Source organism: Nicotiana attenuata, chromosome 3 (assembly GCF_001879085.1).
Source record: "Nicotiana attenuata strain UT chromosome 3, NIATTr2, whole genome shotgun sequence".
Classification (NCBI taxonomy): domain Eukaryota; kingdom Viridiplantae; phylum Streptophyta; class Magnoliopsida; order Solanales; family Solanaceae; genus Nicotiana; species Nicotiana attenuata.
In genome coordinates, this window is record NC_031991.1 from 52,003,781 (window position 1) to 52,024,097 (window position 20,317).

At 40.1% G+C, this 20,317-nt stretch overlaps 1 protein-coding gene across 2 annotated transcripts; it reads right to left on the reverse strand.

The window, feature by feature from the left end:
* On the reverse strand, positions 3,855–12,187 carry LOC109223752 (4-hydroxybenzoate geranyltransferase 2). 2 transcript variants are annotated; one of them, XM_019388172.1, is made up of 10 exons: positions 11,658–12,187; positions 11,427–11,562; positions 10,494–10,615; positions 8,796–8,865; positions 8,470–8,619; positions 6,824–6,959; positions 6,605–6,701; positions 6,291–6,362; positions 6,140–6,173; positions 3,855–4,360 (listed from the first exon to the last, which is right to left on the reverse strand). In XM_019388172.1, the coding sequence occupies exons 1-8, from the start codon at positions 12,071–12,073 to the stop codon at positions 6,296–6,298; spliced, it is 1,194 nt and encodes a 397-aa protein (XP_019243717.1). In that variant the 5' UTR covers positions 12,074–12,187; the 3' UTR covers positions 3,855–4,360; positions 6,140–6,173; positions 6,291–6,295. The 2 variants fall into 2 exon arrangements, with proteins under 2 accessions (XP_019243717.1, XP_019243718.1); XM_019388173.1 differs by having other exon boundaries at positions 3,855–4,374.

Below are 20,317 nucleotides of genomic sequence, written 5' to 3' on the forward strand. Positions count from 1 at the left end.
TATATTTACAAGTGTAAGAGACAAAAATAAAATGTCAAATCTGAAAAATGAAAATACAAGAAAATGTAAACTATAAAAGGGCCTTCTGCTTTCCCTTAGCTGATTGGGCCTGTGACAATTGGGCCTGAGCTGTATTTGGGCTAACAAAAACAAGTGCTTAAAAGTATTTTTTTACTTTATCCAAACACTACAAAACGGCTTAAAAGCTATTTTGGCTTAAAAGCACTTAAAATAAGCCAATCCAAACGGGCTCTAAATCAAGCCAAGCAAAGCTAATTCAAGTCAAGCTAAACAAACCAAGCCAAGCTAAACCTAGATAGGAAAGGATAATTATTTTAAGCCCAATAGGTATTTTGCATAAATTGCTCTACTTTTAAAATTCCTAGTAAAGATTTACGATCAAGGGAGGATTTTTTGTTGTTGTTGTTAAAACTGAACAATACAGGAAACATTTGTTTTTTTATTCTTGAACCTAGGTTCCCAGATTTAAATTTACACACCCATAAAATAATACGTTTTAATTGATTAATATTAGCTCCTTAAGTTATATTTAACAGAGAGTTTTACAACACGTAAGTGGTTTTTTTTTTCCGGGTAACAAATCATTTTTGTATTAATCACCCGTGTAACTGTACAAAACCATACAAACCGTATACAGCTAGCTATCTTAAAAGAGAAGACAAAAACCTACCCTACAAGTTGACACGCTGATAAGATTAGAATTTGTTTTATGACAAGTAACATACAACCCGGTTTGGGTCATTTCAAGCTCTGGTCCATTATAGGCTGATTTGGTAACGCCTGCACAAAAATCCTATTTGCCACTTTAACAAGCTCCCAGCAATTATTGGAATTTGGACTTACGTTAATTGTTTATAGCCTGAAAGAATAGTGACGTGGCTCAAGTGCTGGATAAACAAAAGGCCTAATATTAAATATTGTGTGTGTGGATAAGTGAGACCCAATAACAATTGTAAAAATTGCACGGAGAGCCCTATTTGGTCGCCCCCATTTAACTTATACCCATATTTTTAAAATTATTTAACATATACCCTAATTTTGACAACTTCAGATCCTGCGACATATGTGCTCCTTTCTTCCTCCTCTTCTTTTCCACTTCTTCTTTTCTCTCTCAAACGTGTTATCCTGTAAGTTACACATGTTATCGTTTCTGGAAATTAGACTAAGCGACAAATCAAGAAGAAAGAAAGACTCGCCACTGCCTCTCAAATATTAATACATCCCAACACAAAGTACGTAAATAATATAACAAGAGTTTTTATTCAAAACTCGAAGAAGCATCAACTGAAGTTTGAGACTGCAAGGCCAAACTTCAGACATTACCAGGTTAAATTTCGTCTGAAGTTTGCAACTATCATGCCAGGAAAAATTATCTGAAGTTCAAATATAACAAGCTAATTTTGTCAGAAGTTTGCACTACAAATTAGTCTGAAGTTTGCACTACAAACTGAAGAACTTCAGACTAACTTGTCTGAAGTTTGCACTATTGATTGAAGTTTTTTTGATTGCTTTTGCAGGTTAGGCCAAACTTCAGACGAAAGTATCTGAAGTTTACTTTGATAAGGTCACACTTCAGGCAAAAAAATGGGTACGATTGCAATTTTTTTCGCAAATTCTTGCTACTTCAGGCCCCACATGTTTGAAGTTACCCGAAAAGTGGGTACGCTTACAATTTTTTTTGCAAAGCGGGCATAAGTTAAATTGTGACCCAAAAACTGGGTATAGATGCAAATCCTCCATAACAATTGGCCTATGATGGGGGGCGATGTGCACAAATAGCCACTAACAGCACTTGTCTTTATTTTAAAGCCAGTGTTTTAAATGTCTTTAGTCTTTAGCCACTGGTTTAATAAACTTATACCTGACTGGACGAAAATACCTTTCTGCTATAACTTATACCTATCTTTAGTCTTTGGTAGACACGGATATGGATGTCATGGTAGTTTAGTGGGTAAGTATGTCGGAGAAGGATGTGTAACTAGCGCGCTCTGAAGATTTAAAGATTGTGAGGACTCGAAGTAATATATACTACGTACAATTTATTTGAGCCTCTGAGGAGGAGGTTGTTAAAATGAGGTAACTTTAAACACAAAGTTAAGGACTCCCTGTCCTGAACTTTTGAACGTGTAATTCAAACTTAAGGACTGCCTGTCTTTAACTTTTGAACCTGTATTTCAAACTTAAGGACTCCTGTTCTTAACGTTTGAACTTTGAACTCAAAGTTAAGGACTGTCTGTCCTTAACTTTTGAACGTATTATTCCAACTTAAGGACTGTCTTTCCATAACTTTTTAGCCTGCAAGTCAAACTTAAGGACTCCTGTCCTTAACTTTTGAACTTGAAACTCAAAGTTAAGGACTCATGTCCTTAACTTTTAATCTTTGAACTCAAAAAAAACAAAAACAAGGTAAGAAGAAAGAAATTTTGAAAACTCAGACATCNTGTCCTTAAGTTTTGAACTTGAAACTATAAGTTAAGGACTGTCTGTCCTTATCTTTTGAACCTGCATGTCAAACTTAAGGACTCCTGTCCTTAACTTTTGTAAAGTTGAGGACAGACAGTCCTTAAGTTTTGAACTTTGAACTCAAAGTTAAGGATTGCCTGTCCTTAACTTTTGAACGTGTAATCCAAAGTTAAGGACAGGAGTCCTTAAGTTTTGAACTTGAAACTATAAGTTAAGGACTGCTCATCCTTAACTTTTGAACCTGCATGTCAAACATAAGGACTCATGTCCTTAACTTTTAATCTTTGAACTCAAAAAAAACAAAAACAAGGTAAGAAGAAAGAAATTTTGAAAACTCAGACATCTGCTCAAAAATTTTAACATACAGAATTTAGCAAATAAGTATTGAGGATGATGTCATTCATAAATACTTTTGTTAGTGTTAGTACAATGTAAGGCTTACTTACCCAGTGATACCCAGTGACTGAAGCAACAAAGCCAAAGAAAAGCTCAACTACTACACTATATATTAATAGGGAAACAGAAATCCAGAAAATCCTTTTGAACTTTGACCACGAGCTAATTTGGCTGCAACTTCATCATTATGATAATTCTCTGTCTTTGCATATTGTTGATGAAAATTGGACTATTTTGGAGGGCTTTTCCTAGTGAGGTGTTGAACTATAGCTCGAAATTCAGAAGGGTTTTTCACATTTACCATGCTTGATATATATTTCACCTCCATCGCTTCTTTCTTTTTGCAGAAGGGTTCGGGAATATAACCATTGAAGAAAGGGTAAAACTATCTTTTTCCTATTAATAGTGGCTATTTTTGCTGAGCATTATAACTAGTGGATAAAAATTAAAGACCCCCTTAATTAGTGGCTACTACACGCCATTTTTACTATGATGGGTAAGTATCAGCAAATTCATTAACCGAGTTCTTTTTTGAGAAGGAAAAAAAAGAATTCATTAGCTGAGTTCTTGAATCGAGTTTAATGGAATAATGAGTTTTTTCTTCACCTTTTGACAACAAACCAGAATTCTCGTAGAGAACAAACAAATGTACGAGATTAAACTGACCAGCACATGTGATTTGATTAAGGTTTACACATATAATAGTTATATGGCATCCATTACAGCCTATAACAGTAGTAACTATACAGATTAACCCATTTCTAAACCATCTAAACCAAGAGCCAATAGATAACATCAACTTTGGACGAAAATAACCCGCCAAAACAGGTATACAAGATTTCATACATTGTAAACTGGGGGGGGGGGGAATTGTTGACATTTCCACAACGTACTTATATTTGGATGCACATATACAATATGTATAAAATAAGCATGTCTAAGCTAGCATAATTTAAAGCTCAAGGTCCTCGAAAAGCAGCCAAAACTATTTAATGATTACATTAAAAAGAAAGTCTCTGTCTTTAGGGAGAAAAATAAAAATAAAGAGCATGTCTTCAATGTAACATTTACGCAATCAAATACCCTGATTGAAAATGGAACTCAATTGGCCAACAAATACAAGTTGACATTACTGTATTTAGAGATTTCTCTGACCTAGGTGATACAGCTTTGAACTTCCAAAGAGAGCTAGCATCTATTACCTTTCCCATATACCTATCATGATGGCTAGGAAGTACAGAATAAACTATAAAGGGGAAGGAAAAACAGAGATGCTATATGGCTGCAACCCTAGGGGGAAACTTTATTGCCGTATCTCCAAACAAATGGCTGTCAGAAAATCTGCAAAATAATCAGTGACAAATCCTGCAGATGTTTCTTGTAAACCCAAATGCAACTCCGGACGAGGAAAGAAATAAATATTTGGGCACCCAGCTGGAGATTCGTTGCACGCTCCAAAATCGAGCTCCCACGACACAACCTGGTCAAAGGATACTTGAACTAGATTTTTAGAGTCTTCGAAGTGAGCAATGGAAGGAGAGAAGAGTGATGCTAAAGCACACATGGCATCAAGTGTGAAGAAATGCAATTTACTAGGAAGCTCTAGCCTTTGCGACTTATGGTTTGACAACCCACCACATTAATGTAAAACAAGTAAACGTTTACAAGAAAGAAACTTGCTTTAATCCTATCCCCCCCCCCCCCCAAACCCCGGGTGGGTAGGGTGTGGAGGGAGCTCGTGTTCTTGGAATTTCTAGCAAGAGAATGCATTACAAATATGGATAGGTATTGAGACTAATTACAAAGGCAAACAAACAGAATGAGCCAAGTACAAGCATTGGCTAATCTGAGCTATGCAACATATATATTGTTTTGACAGAGATAAAATATCCCATCAATAAGCAAGGACTAAGAATCCAGTTAGTTTTATATTGCTTTAATTAATATTACTGGATCTACTTGTCCAAAAAGGAAAGGAGCAAAATTCTTATGCTTTTCTGTGCAAAAGCTGTTCCAGAGATTGGAAGACACTCCTAAGTTAGTAAGCATTCAGCGATTAAACCAAACAAAATCAACACGCGGGCTACATTATTCCAAGGAGATAAGATCACACCATGTTCTGATATCAAATCAACAACTATTACTACGACGTAACAACAACTGCTACTATTGTGGTTTATGTCCTGATATCAAATCGACAGTAACTACTACAACTAAGCACCAACTACTCCTGCTACTACTATTATGTATGAACCACAGACTAGTTGGGTCAGCTATATGGGTCCTCTAAATACATTATGCTCCATTTACACCATTCCACACCCAATAATTCATCTTTTAAGACAAAATTAATGATTCTCAAACACTATAAGTCCTTTCAATATTCTGCTGACCTACAAATCCTCCAAACAAACTAAAAAACGCTCCTTGCAACCATCAAACCTAATATAACAGAAGCAACACGACTAAGTCTTAATCACAATTAGTTGACATCACTTTTATGTATCTTTTAAGTTTAATTGTGTTATGTTCTTAATTATAGATTCCAAGAGATTGTAGGTCTTCCAGAACACTTCTCTCCATGTTATTATACGTCTAACTTGTCCTCTTCTAACACTTTCTATCATTATTGTGTCACATGCCCAGATTATCCCATGTGACCATCCATTTTATCCTTATGTGCTACTTATAATACAATATGACGTGATCATTTCCACTACTTTATCCTGATACAATCCAAAAGGTGAAAATCTCCAATGTAATCAAAATAAAATAAATACAAGTATATAACTTACTAGTATAAAATAAAGCTACAAGACTATTGCTATTGAGATACAACAAGAATAGACAGAGGTATAAGTATTTTATTCACTTCAAGTGTGCCTTTCATAAGGCTAAGAACAACCCATTTATAGTACGTATATGTACAACCAAAATTACAAGATTTAACTTGATTAAGTTCAAGTTTGAGGAGATTATTGAAATAAACTTAAAGATTTGTGCAAAGAACGTTCTATGAAATATAGCTACAATTATTATTAATTATAAAATAAAGCCACAAGATTATTGCTATTGAGACATAACAAGAATAGATAGATGTAGAAGTATTACTTTTTTCAAGTGTGCCTTCCATAAGGCTAAAACACCCTATCTATTAAGTGCAAAGTCTACCCCAAAGTTACAAGAATTAACAAGATCATTTAATAGGTACATGTAAACAAAAGTTTCATAGAATGGACAGTGTATATGTAACACTTACCATCTCTAGTTGTACAGTAAGCTTTGTTCTTTATCTGCATAAGAATTATCAACAAATGACTTAGCATATAACTTTGAATACTACCCAATTATGGTATTTAAAACCACAATGACAAAAGGTTAGAGAAGCAAAGAGCATTGTGATCACCTACCACAGTCACAATAGTCTTCCAAATAGAACCCCGCCAAAGACAAAAGCACCAAACCATTTGTTGGACACAAATCTACATACAAAGTACGATATACTCAAAAAGTAAGAATCTAGAAGACCAAAAATTATCAGTGACATGAATAAATTCATAGATATATTGAACTGCTTTGGGTGCTATAATACTGTATTTCTAAGGATGAATTGCTTTTGATACTTTCATGTCCAAGGCAGCAGACAAATAGAAGTAAACCAGTTGACCATATATTCACAGTAACCAAAATGTAAGCATGTCTCTAATTACTATTCTATACACACTTTCTGTTGCAATCTGCACGAGATGATAGGTCAACGGTCCAAATTTGCCAAGCCAACTGGCCAGAAGCAGCTGTCAGAAATGCATAGTATGGCCATCCTGTTCAAACAAAAAAGAGAAAAATAAATTAATCTAAAACAAAATATGGGAAATAAGTAACAAGGAAAAATGATTGTCACAAACTGATTGGAGCAAAAGAATTAGAGAAGGAAAATACATACCAATATCAGCATTAACTCCAGAAAGAGCAAGACTGCTGATGCATGCTAATCCAAAAACACTGATCCATTCTTTTGTGGAATCTCCAAATCTCAAGGCTGTAGACTTGACACCCACTTTGAGATCGTCTTCTTTATCCTGAATGAACATTCACCAACATATTGACAAGAGCTGGTTTCACATAAATTTGAAAACATCTAAGTGTCTCAGACTAGTTTAATGGGGAACACAAATCTGGATTGGTGCATCTGCTATATAAATAAACATTAAGACACATATATGCCAGATGCTATGAGGCCTTCAATTGTAGCACAAGGCAATTATGATACTACGAACCTGAAAGCCTAAAAAGCCTAATTAACGTGGGTCCTTTTTTTCATTTAGACATTTCTGGAAGCCAATTTTTTTATTGGCAAAGGCAGGTTTTCATGTCAATATTACCTAATACATAGAGCAGGCATAAGATCTTCCAGCAAATATAAAATGTAGTCTGATACCAATAGCCTTTTTCCCAGATAACATTACTTAAAGAAGATTCAAACTAGGATGCAGCAGGCAGCAGCTCCCCCAATTCCAATTTATCAGACAATTTTCCATTTGAAATGCCATAAAATGTTTGATACCATCCTGTTAGTAACATTATTTTTCAATTAAGCAACAATTTTATTGATTTGGGAAAAACAAACTCCCATATATAAGTAGTATATCAAAAAGAATACGATTTCTGCAAAAGACAACCAATCTCCATTAGTAACATTACTCTATACCACATTAACACTTTTAAATTCATTTAACTATTCATAATCCACACTTAGTCGATATATTTCTCCATCATACTACCTTTTTAAGTATTACATCAAATTCCTTGCAGGCTTGCACTATCAGTATAAATTATAATACACATGTCAAGTAATATCTTAAACTCCATTTCCAATTAAAACGCCGCCATATAAGATGGAATCGAGGGAGAATTTTGTTAATCCAGAATTTTCCAATATGATCCTTATTTTACCTTCTCAAAAAAAATCCTATATGATCCAATACTAATCAGTTGAACCCAAAAAATATAATCCTCCAAAAAGAAAACAACTAAAGAGAAGCAAATGGGACTTATGGGAACTAAATCTCTCCCTCCCTCTCTTTCATAGATGCACATTCACACTCACACGTGCGCGCGCACGCGCGCGCACACACACGCGCATATATATATATATAGATGAAACCCCAATCTCTCTGCATCTGTTTTCTCTGCATCTAACACCCAAATTACATGATTGAAGCTGCCTTACAGTCACAGATAGATGCTAATAACATGCAGAAATAGGGTCACAATTTGACTGTTAAAATCTATCAAGTGGGTGAGCAATCTGAAAAAGACATGATGTGAGATAGCAAGGGTATAGTTGCGAGCTTGTGACAGGAAACTGAATCTTTCTGGATAGGGTTACAGGAAGTCCTTAACCAGGATATACTCGAGCATGGGGCAATAGTATGCATGTACAGGAGACCAAGTCTCTAAGGTGCAACGGCAATATACTGAAGTAAAACGTTTTTGATATGTTATATTTATGTGAAATTGTCTTCTGTCAAACGTTTCAAACTCAATTTAGTATATAATGCAATCATATTTCAAATGATTAATATGTACCTGATGTGCATATATTGTGTCATACACGAGCGTCCAAAACACCCCAGAGGCATACAGTGGAAGCACAACTGCAGGATCAATACTTCCTTTAATAGCAGCCCAACCTAACAACGCTCCCCAGTTGAAAGTTAGACCAAGATAGGCTTGAGGCTGCACCAACAGATATAGACATCACCCATTCTGACCAAACTGTGGGGAAAGATCCACAGGAGCTGAGAAGAGAAATTCCTTTGGGGTTGGGGTTGGGGTTGGGGACAGTGAGAGTGAGGGAGACGGTACAGATATACTGATTTGAGAGAAGCAACGCGAACATTAGGATACATTACCCAAAATGTCACCCTCTTCATGAGGGGGTATGAGAAGACCAACAACAGGGATGAAGCACCCAAAATGCGGCTGCAGCAAGAGAGATGAATCATTAGCAACGTCACATAAAGCAAGAAATGCTTTCTGCATCGAAATGCAAGAAAGAGATTAAAGATACACATAAATACCTAGTTCTCCAAATCGTGGCAAATTAGAAAATAAACCGGAAGTGATTATTTTAGCAGAATATGGGACAAACCATATACAATTCAAAAGGGGACTCCGACAAATGCTGTCTTTAGTCCCAAATGTCTGCAACTTGCAAGAATTACTACACATTCCATACCTAGATTTTACCAAAGGAAAACTGTGATATTATTCTTATTAATTGAATTAAGTAAAGCCCCGGAACTGAAATTTTTTGGTTGGGGGAGAGGTCTTGGAAATGTTGCCTGATGTGAGAAAGAGGAAAAAAGAAGAGAATGGCAAACCTATGTGTTCATTACATTTTGTCATAAATAGTTTAAGATCTTTTCAATAGATGCACTGGTTTCCACATCATCAGACTCAACAAATTTATATTGCGTAATGCTCTAAAGTTTTAATAAGCATTTTTCACTTACTCAACAATATCCATAGGGTGATTAAAGAAATGGACATCCAGCAACAAAGCATTCATCAGAATCGCAAAGTATCATGCTATCATATAAACTTTTTTGTGTTTTGACAAGATCAGGATCATTCAGTTTCAGAGTCCTGTTTTTTGGCCAAAAAAAGCACAGCTCTTGCAGACTTCAGCAATGGCAAGATGAAAATATTTAAGCTGACTTCAAACATATGAAGAAAATTTCACTGACTTCTCTATAAAATATAAACCATGAGACGAAAGCAGATCATATAAAACTCTTCTATGAGAACAGATAGCCATTGACTGGGTTCAGTCAGAGGTGGTCGGCTTTAGGCCCCAGAATTTCGGGGCCCCAATTTTCTTTCCAATTTGTACTTGATGTCTGGCAGTTAATTTGGGGCATTGATTAATCAGAATTCGTACCATGTAAAATCCAATAAAGTGGGGACCGCTCCTTAGAAAAAAAAAATTCACTCCAAATACTCCAACCAAATACCTCCGGTTAAAGAAGAGAGATTCTATCCATTCCACCACAACTCTACTGGCGAGAACCCAAATCTTTTTAAGAAAATATAAGTATTTCAAAGTAGAAAAGTTAAATGTTGTATATATATATATATATATATATATATATATATATAAGCTTACATTGATCATTAGAAAATGAGTAATACACTTTTAAACTTTTCTTTTTTGTTTTTTCTCAAATTTTCATCATTGCATCAAGTATATTGAAACATCAAAAATTATTTTAATATAAAGTTATCAATTTCTTGAATCAGGTTCTATTACCTAAGATCAATAGTGTCACAGGAGAGATTAAATGGTTTATGCAAAAAATTATTAAAAAAATTTTTCTCAAAAAGCTAGAAAAATCTACTTCAAATATAAATATATATAAAAAAAAATAAGCCTTCCATTAAAGTTTGGCTTTAGGCCACCAAACTTAGTGAGCCACCCCGGCGTTCAGTTAATCAGCTAGAATGAACCAATTAATTAAAACACTCTCAAACAGATTAAACAAAATGCTTTCCGTGCAAAGGAAAACCTGAGAAAGAACAGAATCATGTGAAGAAAAAAAGACACAAACCTAAAATTATTTAATTGCAAAAGAATCCCAAGACCTAATAGCAACTGGAACCCAAGGAAACAGAGCCCTTGAAAGGGTGTCAATACACCACTCGCGACTGGCCTCGACCTTGTTCTTTCCACCTGCACTGCATGAAAGCTCGCAAATGTACTAAAAGCAGAAGAAAAAACTGATGTTATAAGCAAAAGGCCAAAGTCAACCAGCTTTTAGAAGGATGGTACAAGAAAGGATTATATTGGTGATGATAGGAGGAGGAATCAGGGAAGAAACCAATACAAGGTACTCCGATCAACTTCAGTCTCAATGACTTTTTAACTATGGACTCATAGATGATACTAAAAGGAACTAGAAATGATTACGTATGAGAACAAGAGAGAGAAAAATAAAACAGACGTAAGGTATCATCTTCAAAATTCGATGGTTAAACTATCACATTGCTACCCAACTGGAGCAGTAAAGGAACTAATTATAGCAGCCCCCACCCTGCAATGAAACACCATAATATCAAGGGAAAGAGTAACACCTATTTTTTCTTCCCATTAATTCCCCCTATCTCTCACCTAGCAACCAAGACAACGGAGAAGGAAGTAGCAGGCAGCATCACCTTCATACAATATCCAACATCCTCATCCTAAAGTAGCAGAAGCATTCTAGATATCAAGTCAGAAAATTGATTCTCTTTTTGTTCCCCCTCACTATTATTTTAGAGGACTGAGAAAAAGAGCACATCATCTTATCAAGTGTTGAGCTGATGATTTTCCCTTTTTAATGGAACTAACAAATTATTCTAAACCACTACTTGGAGTTACCATATCAATAATCCAAATAAAAATGAGCAATAAATAATTTTTTTCTTTGGGAATATGTAAGTGTAATTCGACTTAACGAACTATACAAAATCCTACTAGTGCTAAAAGGGAAAACCCCAATCACCTTAGTGTCAATGTCTCGATCAAGAAGATCGTTCACTGTACAACCAGCACCTCGCAAAAGCAAAGCCCCGCAACCAAATAGTGTCATCATTTTCACATCAGGAAGGCTCCCTGGCGTAGCAGCCAAAGCAATCGACCTACACATAAACCCTTAAAAGTTAAGAATGATAACAAACACACAAGCACAAGGATATAGAGTAATTAAAATAGAGGGGGAGGAAATTGGAGTTACCACATGCAGGGCCAAGCGAGTAACCAAGTGCCAATGGGCTTATCAAGTCGGGCAAGATGAGCATAGGGTCTAATTATTTGGGGCAAATACGTATCAATCCAAGAATGCTTTTGTTGCTCATGCTTCTTCTCTTCTTCTGAATTAGCTAAGGTTGAAAAGTGAAGAACTTGACGGTACCCTGAAAGTTCAATTCTTGAAGAATGTGGAGAGTAATAATATGTCAACGATTTCTCAAAATTGGAGTTGGGTATATAATGATCAGAAGAAGAAGATTGAAAGGGGTTAATTAACAGAGAATGAGGAGCAGTTGGGCTAGGGTTTGTTTGATCGCGGGGAGAGTAGACGGCAGCGATAGAGGGGGGAGGGTGCCGCCGGAGGACACGAGAAGTTCGAGAAAGACGGCGGTACAATGCCATTTTTGAACTCAATTGTGGGTACTAGGGAATGGGAATGAACACTGCCCCGAAGGAGGGAAGTTTAAAGGACGGTCCTAGGTTGTTTGTCCCTTTCGGACAGCAGTTTGTTCTTCTGAATTGTTAATCCTTGTTTTTGAAAATACTCATTTTCTTCCATTTAGTTAATCTATTTTACAGATATAAAACAAAACCAGCAAAACTAATTTTAACCATGTAAAAAATGAATTTACAACTTGTTGGTTAAGGCGTATATATTGAACTAGTTACTCGGCACGTGCAACGCACGTGTATATTAAGTTACATGTAATATATTATTTTATAAAATAAAATTAATATTATTAAAATAGAGCTTTGTGTAAGAAATTTTATACAAGAAAGAATAAGGTAGTAGTTTCTGTGAATCATTAAATTGAATCGTCATATGATGACTTGTTTATTAGTATCGTCTGAATCTAGGAAGAACAATAAATAAAGTTTAAATATGGTTAAAAGAAATTTATTTCTTTAAGTAGTATTGGTTAAGTGAGTTTACCTGATGAACTTCAGGCTGAAATATTCATACATTGTTTCGTTATCGGAAAGTTATAGCATAATGATTTTTATAGTGATTGAAAACATGCTGCCTTTTGCCTCTCAATCCATGATCGATGCCCTTACCTTTTACTCATTTTGATTTTTTTCTACAATCCTCTTATATCCATAAAAGCATGGCTTGGGAAGTTTCATTTTGAAGTTGGATTTAGGAAGGGTACATGACTTTGCATGATTATTTTACGTGCTGTGAATGTGACATTTCAGAACTAAGTCAATTTTTGAACAATGATGTGATATTTGCTACTTATGAGCTAGCTTTGCCATACTACTGTTTGGCTCAAAAGTTATCGATATACTTTGCAAGCTTAAAAACAATCAAAAGTAAGAAAGGGTAAATCGTAATCAAATATAATAGACCTAGAGATGAAAAATGAAGTTGTTGTTGTAGATCTAATAGTGATAGTATGAACTCAAGAGGAAGTATTCGTTAGAGATAATAATAGAGAGTATGAGAAAATGAGAGAGTTGTATTATTCCAGAGTCCCCCTCTTTACAATGTGAAGGCCTCCCTTATATAATAAGAGACCTTCCTCGAAATAATAAAAAAAATTACAAAAATAGGTAACGTTTTCCTAGTGAAGATACTGAGTCCTAAACGATGTCGCTTTTGTCCCCACGTCCGAGTCGTACCCTTACGTTAGTTGGCGTATACTCACTGGGCGTACCCATTGGCGTAGAGACGCTGACGGTCAAATTTGATCCTATACAGTTAGTCCCTCCGCTCGTTGGAGATGCATTTGGTGGGCGTCTTCAATGGGCGGAAATGCACCTCGGCTTAGGAAAATTTGACCTCGACCAGGGGCGGCAACATGACTGTGGTAAAATGTATGACGTTGTTGAGCCACTGACGCGTGGCTTTCTTTTTGGAATGACGTCATAGCCTGTATGCGTCATTATTATATTTGCCCCCGAGGCGGTTCAGAGGATGATGTGACGTTTTGGTTTCCCGCGCATGTTTTGAATCATGACTCTTCGATTTCTGCGCAACTTATCCCTATAAATAGGAGAGAGGTTCGATTCGATTCAACTTTCAAACTTTTGGAAAGCATTTTCTGATTTACTCCTTCGTCTTCCTTTCCTGTAACCGTTATTTCGTGTGGGATTCCTCCACTTCCTTTGAAGTCATATTTCTCGTCGCTAGTGCATTATTTCCCAAACAGAGTGATCATGGTAAAACGTAGTCAAGGTGGTAAAAAGATCAAGGACACTGACCCATCTAGGGTTCCGCCTTCCTCTGGCGGTGAGGGGGAGGAGGCAAAAAAGACCCTCGTTCCCCTTTCTATAGACAACGTCCTCCCAAAGGACATGCATATTCGAAGGGACTTTCAAACGAAAAGTCCAGCCCTTCCCTGGGAGCGTAGCGATTTATTGCAATCTCATCTAGACAGCCTTCGAGTGACACACAACATTCCGGACCATGTGGAAATGGCTCCGGCTGGGATGGATTACGCCAATGTGCACAGGCCTGGGTACTGCACATTTTATGAGTACCCGTTTTTGATCGGCTATAGTCTTCCGATCTTCCCTCTAGCAGAGGAGCTTTGCCGCATTTACAATGTGTGCCCGGCCCAGCTTACTCCTTACACCTTGAAGGTGTGCAGGATTCTGACCACGTACGCGGCTGAGGCTGAGTGCGGCGTCTCGGTTCACCATCTCTTACAGTTATTCAGCCCCCGTTACCTGAGGGGTACCATGTTGCAACTGAAAAGCCGTGGTACGAAGGGTTTGGTAGTTAGGGCTGACGACAAGGTCAACCGCCTCTTCTGGCGCAGGTACTTCTATATCAAGACGGAGCACCTGGTGTCTAATCCTGAAGGATTCCCGGAAAGGTGGAACCCAGATCGTGAGTGCCTTTATTTGCAGGATTCATGACTGTTCGTGACCTTGACCATTTGTCCACTGTGATTTCATTCTTTTCTCTTTTTTTTGTAGCGAGGGCTTCTCCACCCCAGTTTATTGATGATATTAAATCATGGGTGGAAAGAATAATACCTTATGCGGAGGAATGCCGTACCTGGGCTGCATTTCTTCAACAGTACGGNATGTTCTTTCATTTGGTCGCGGAGTGCCTTGTTTTCATTCTCCATTTCTTCCATCTTCTTTAGGATGGCTGTTAGCGTGCCATCGTTGGTCTGTGCCTCGATGGGTTTGTTATTTGCTCGTGCAGCTTCAGGTTCACCCATGGCAGCAGTGGTACCTACCGTTGGTATACACCTGTTGTTACTTTGCGGTGACTTCTCAACCAAGCCACTTAGAGTGCTTGTTAGCCATTCTTCCAGTAGCTTCTTGACCACCGCGGGTGCTTCCTTAGCCGCAGATGTGGAAGCTCCTTTTTCATGCAAGATCGTTAGATCTTCGGATGGGGAAGATGAGATCTCTGCACCTGGCGTGATGCTAGGGGTTGCATTCAAGATGCCCTCGTCACTGGCCTCGTTGAGAGGATCAAGGAGATTGTAAGCTTAAAAACAATCAAAAGTAAGGAAGGGTGAATCGTAATCAAATATAATAGACCTAGAGATCAAAAATGAAGTTGTTGTTGTAGATCTAATAGTGATAATATGAACTCCAGAGAAAGTATTCGTTAGAGATAGTGATAGAGAGAGAGTATGAGAAAATGAGAGACCTTTCTCCTCTTTACAATGTGAAGGTCTCCCTTATATAATAAGAGACCTTCCTCGAAATAATAAAAAAAATTACAAAAATGGTAACGTTTTCCTAGTGAAGATACTGAGTCCTAAACGATGTCGCTTTTGTCCCCACGTCCGAGTCGTACCCTTACGTTAGTTGGCGTATATTCACCGGGCGTACCCATTAGCGTAGAGACGCTGACGGTCAAATTTGACCCTATACAGTTACTCCCTCCGCTCGTTGGAGATGCATTTGGTGGGCGTCTTCAATGGGCAAAAATGCAAACCTCGGCTTAGGAGAATTTGACCTCGACCAGGGGCGGCAACATGACTGTGGTAAAATGTATGGCGTTGTTGAGCCACTGACGCGTGGCTTTCTTTTTGGAATGACGTCATAGCCTGTAAGCGTCATTATTATATTTGCCCTCGAGGCGGTTCAAAGGATGATGTGACGTTTTGGTTTCCCGCGCACGTTTTGAATCATGACTCTTCGATTTCTGCGCAACTTATCCCTAAAAATAGGAGAGAGGTTTGATTCGATTCAACTTTCAAACTTTTGGAAAGCATTTTCTGATTTACTCCTTCGTCTTCCTTTCCTGTAACCGTTATTTCGTGTGGGATTCCTCCACTTCCTTTGAAGTCATATTTCTCGTCGCTAGTGCATTATTTCCCAAACAGAGTCATCATGGTAAACGTAGTCAAGGTGATAAAAAGACCAAGGACACTGACCCATCTAGGGTTCCGCCTTCCTCTGGCGGTGAGGGGGAGGAGGCAAAAAAGACCCTCGTTCCCCTTTCTGTAGACAACGTCCTCCCAAAGGACATGCATATTCGAAGGTACTTTCAAACGAAAAGTCCAGCCCTTCCCTGGGAGCCTAGCGATTTACTGCAATCTCATCTAGACGACCTTCGAATGACACACAACATTCCGGACCATGTGGAAATGGCTCCGGCTGGGATGGATTACGCCAATGTGCACAAGCCTGGGTACTGCACATTTTATGAATACCCGTTTTTGATCGGTTATAGTCTTTCGATCTTCCCTTTAGTAGTGGAGCTTTGCCGCTTTTACAATGTGTGCCCGGCCCAGCTTAATCCTTACACCTTGAAGGTGTGCAGGATTCTGACCACGTACGCGGCTAAGGCTGAGTGCGGTATCTCAGTTCACCATCTCTTACAGTTATTCAGCCCTGGTTACCTGAGGGGTACCATGTTGCAACTGAAAAGCCATGGTACGAAGGGTTTGGTAGTTAGGGCTGACGACAAGGCCAACCGCCTCTTCTAGCGCAGGTACTTCTATATCTTGACGGAGCACCTGGTGTCTAAGCCTGAAGGATTCTCGGAAAGGTGGAACCCAGATCGTGAGTGCCTTTATTTGCAGGATTCATGACTGTTCGTGACCTTGACCATTTGGCCACTGCGATTTCATTCTTTTCTCTTTTTTTTGTAGCGAGGGCTTCTCCACCCCAGTTTATTGATGATACTAAATCATGGGTGGAAAGAATAATACCTTATGTGGAGGAATGTCGTACCTGGGCTGCATTTCTTCAACAGTATGGCCCGTCAGGTAATTCTTCGGCCTTGGTTTGGAAACTCCCTTAGATTCTGTTACCTAACTTACTCGTGTTGGCAGGTCGGAGCGCCCCCAAGAAGAAGAAGGCCGTTGTTGCGTCGCCTAGGGCGGAGACCGACTCTGATGGCGAAGATATACCCTGCGGCTCGTTCGGCAATGGCGCTCCTGAGGTTCCTCAGCAGGAGGCTGCGCCTATGGCGGCGTCTGCAAGTAAAACGACTCCTTTAGTGTCGTCCCTGCGGCTTACAGAGGAGACTTTCGAAGGTGAGGAGCCGCTAGAGAGAAAAGGCGGCGGTTGATAAAGGGCAAGGGGATGGCGACGGAAGACGAGAGGGTAAGTGAACCTCGTCAAGTATCGAGGCCGATTTTTATGGCCGATGCTATCCGTTCTGGGAGGTCGGCTCCACAACGGACAGCTGTTGCCGATGCCAGCCCAGCTCGTGTTTCTGGAGAGCTGTTCGTCGGCCGCTGTTGAAGAAGTGGGCGATGGTGCCGCGAGGGCGGATACTAAGGCCGCCCATGGAGATGTAGATGGGTTGGCGAGGGGTCCAGCCCACGTGGAGATGACGACGGGAAGGTCTAACCGCCGAATTATGATCCCAGGAGGGTATAACCTGTTGCAACACAGCGAGCAGGCTGCACCGGATATGACCCTGCTATGTGCGGCCGCTGAGCATGAAATGTTGAGAGGTGTTAGCGACGGGGACCTATCACGGAGGGTCGCTGGCCCGGCCTTGCAGGTAGCTTTCAGTTTTCTTTGTGTGTCGTAAGGCTAACTGTGATGCGAACTGACCTGCCTTTCCTTTTTCTTCTCCTTTTTAGACTCTTATTTTGGAGGTGGAGAGGAGGCGGCGGGCGCACAAGAAGGAAGCCACTTTCGACAAGATGGCGAAGAAATACCAATAGTGCCGCACCAAGCATCGGGCGCTGGCGGACCTGCTCAAGCAGGACCCAGAATTTCGGGTGTTTCGTGAGGGTCTCGAACAGTCGGAGGCCTAGTTGAAACGGAGGGTGGCCGAGCTGGAGCAGATCGACGAGCAGCTGATGACTGCTCCGACTCAGAACATTGAGCTGGAGACTCTTCTCCAGTCTAAGGAAGAAGAGTTGGAGGTTGGCCGTGGGGTAGCGGCGGAAGCTGCTGATTTGCGGATCAAGGTTGCCGCTTTGACCACCGAACTCGATGCCAAGGCGGCTGAGATTAAAGTCCTTAAGCGGGCTACTGCACCAAGGCCTGATGAGGATGCGCATCGTGAGGCGCATGATATGTGGGTGTACGCCGAGGCCAGATTGGTCGTATTCGAGGAGTTCTTAGCTACGGGTCGAGCCACTGAGGCGGAGGTTCAGGAGCAACGGCGCATAGCCCGTGTCGCCCGTGAAACTTGTGGGTATAGTTCTGATTCCCCAGACCGGGCGGGCTATAACTCCGAAGAGTCAACCATCTAGAATCCGGCTCTTGGATTTCTGCAACTTATCAACCCGGGGGCGGCGATGAACAAGATATCGGTCAGGCGGGGGACGAAGAGCAGAATGGAGGTCACGCTGGGGGTGACGGGCAAAGCGGCGAGGCCTCTTAGGACTTGTATATATTTTGTTTTGTCGTATTTTGGAATGTAAATGGGACCTTTTGTAAGGTCAAGTGTACATGCATTTTTTTGAATGATAATGAAAGTCGTACTTTTGCTGCCATTCTTTTCCTTTTGTATCTTTTATTTTTGGTACCTTGTCTCCGCAGAGCGGGTGCTCATTTGTAGGATTTTCAGTGTGTTTCTCGAACGTTGTCTGTGTTATCCGCCGATAGGATGCGGCTTTGACGCTAAATAGCGGTGGCTTTAGCTAATGATGGCATCACTTCAATTGTTAGTTGAGTGCCTTTCGTCGTAGTCGAATAGGATTGGCGACTGTTAAGTCCAATTGGCCTTAGCCATAATACTGTCGATGGCCTTAGCCATGTACGTAACTTCGACTGTCGTCGCATTACTTGTTTGTCGTAGTCGAGCTGGGTCGACTTGTTGACGACGATGGCCTTAGCCGTAATACTGGCCTTAGCCATGTACGTAACTTCGACTGTCGTCGAATTACTTGTTTGTCGTAGTCGAGCTGGGTCGACTTGTTGACGACGATGGCCTTAGCCATAATACTGTCGATGGCCTTAGCCATGTACGTAACTTCGACTGTCGTCGAATTACTTGTTTGTCGTAGTCGAGCTGGGTCGACTTGTTGACGACGATGGCCTTAGCCATAATACTGTCGATGGCCTTAGCCATGTACGTAACTTCGACTGTCGTCGAATTACTTGTCGTCGAATTACTTGTTTGTCGTAGTCGAGCTGGGTCGGCTTGTTGACGACGATGGCCTTAGTCGTTCATACATTGGAGATGGCCTTAGCCGTTCATACATTGGAGATGGCCTTAGCCGTTCATACATTGGAGATGGCCTTAGCCGTTCATACATTGGAGATGGCCTTAGCCGTTCATACATTGGAGATCATGCTAGTTCAGTCCCTTTGTCATGTCAGTCAGGAGAGCGTATGGAGTGGCTGGTATGATAAACTTGTTCCGCAAATATCTCCGGGTGCCCCCTCTGCCGCCTCGTTAAAAACCTCCCCGAGAAAACCCAATTGGGACAAAACTCGGGTAAGGGAAAAAGAGTGCGAATCGGGAGACGCCTTTCAGAAATGGAAATACTTGAGGTGGGCGACGTTCCAATTGTTTTGGAGCGTTTTTCCTTCCATTGTTTCCAATTGAAAAGCTCCTTTACTTGCTGCTGCTGTGATTTTGTAGGGTCCGTCCGAGTTGGTGCCTAGTTTTCCTTCGCTTGGGTCTTTTGATGCCAATGTTTTGGCTTTGAGGACGTAGTCTCCCACTTTGAGTGGTCTTATTTTGGCTCTCTTGTTGTAGTATCATTCGACTTGTTGTTTCTGAGCCACCATTCTTATGTGGGCCATTTCTCTTCTTTCCTCGGCCTCATCGAGGTCTTAAAGTCTGTTTATGTCGTTCTCTGCTCCGCTGGTATGTGAATACCTCAAGCTTGGTTCGCCGATTTCGACTGGTATGACCGCGTCGGTTCCATAGACCAGAGAGTACGGTGTTTCTCCTGTGGAGGACTTTGGTGAGGTCCGGTGCGCCCACAACACTTCCGGCAGTAGCTCGGGCCATAGCCCTTTGGCTTCCTCGAGTTTCTTCTTCAGTATGTTCAGTATGGTTTTATTGGAAGACTCTGCTTGGCCGTTGGCGGCGGGGTGATATGGCGTGGAGAGTATTCGCTTAATATGCCATTTGTCGAAGAACTCTGTTGTTTTTTGGCCGATGAACTGTCGCCCGTTGTCGCAGCTGATTTCCTTGGGGATGCCGAAACGACAGATGATATTCTTCCATATCAAGGCGATGACTTCCTGTTCGCGTATTTGGGCGTACGCACCTGCTTCCACCCACTTGGAAAAATAGTCAGTTAA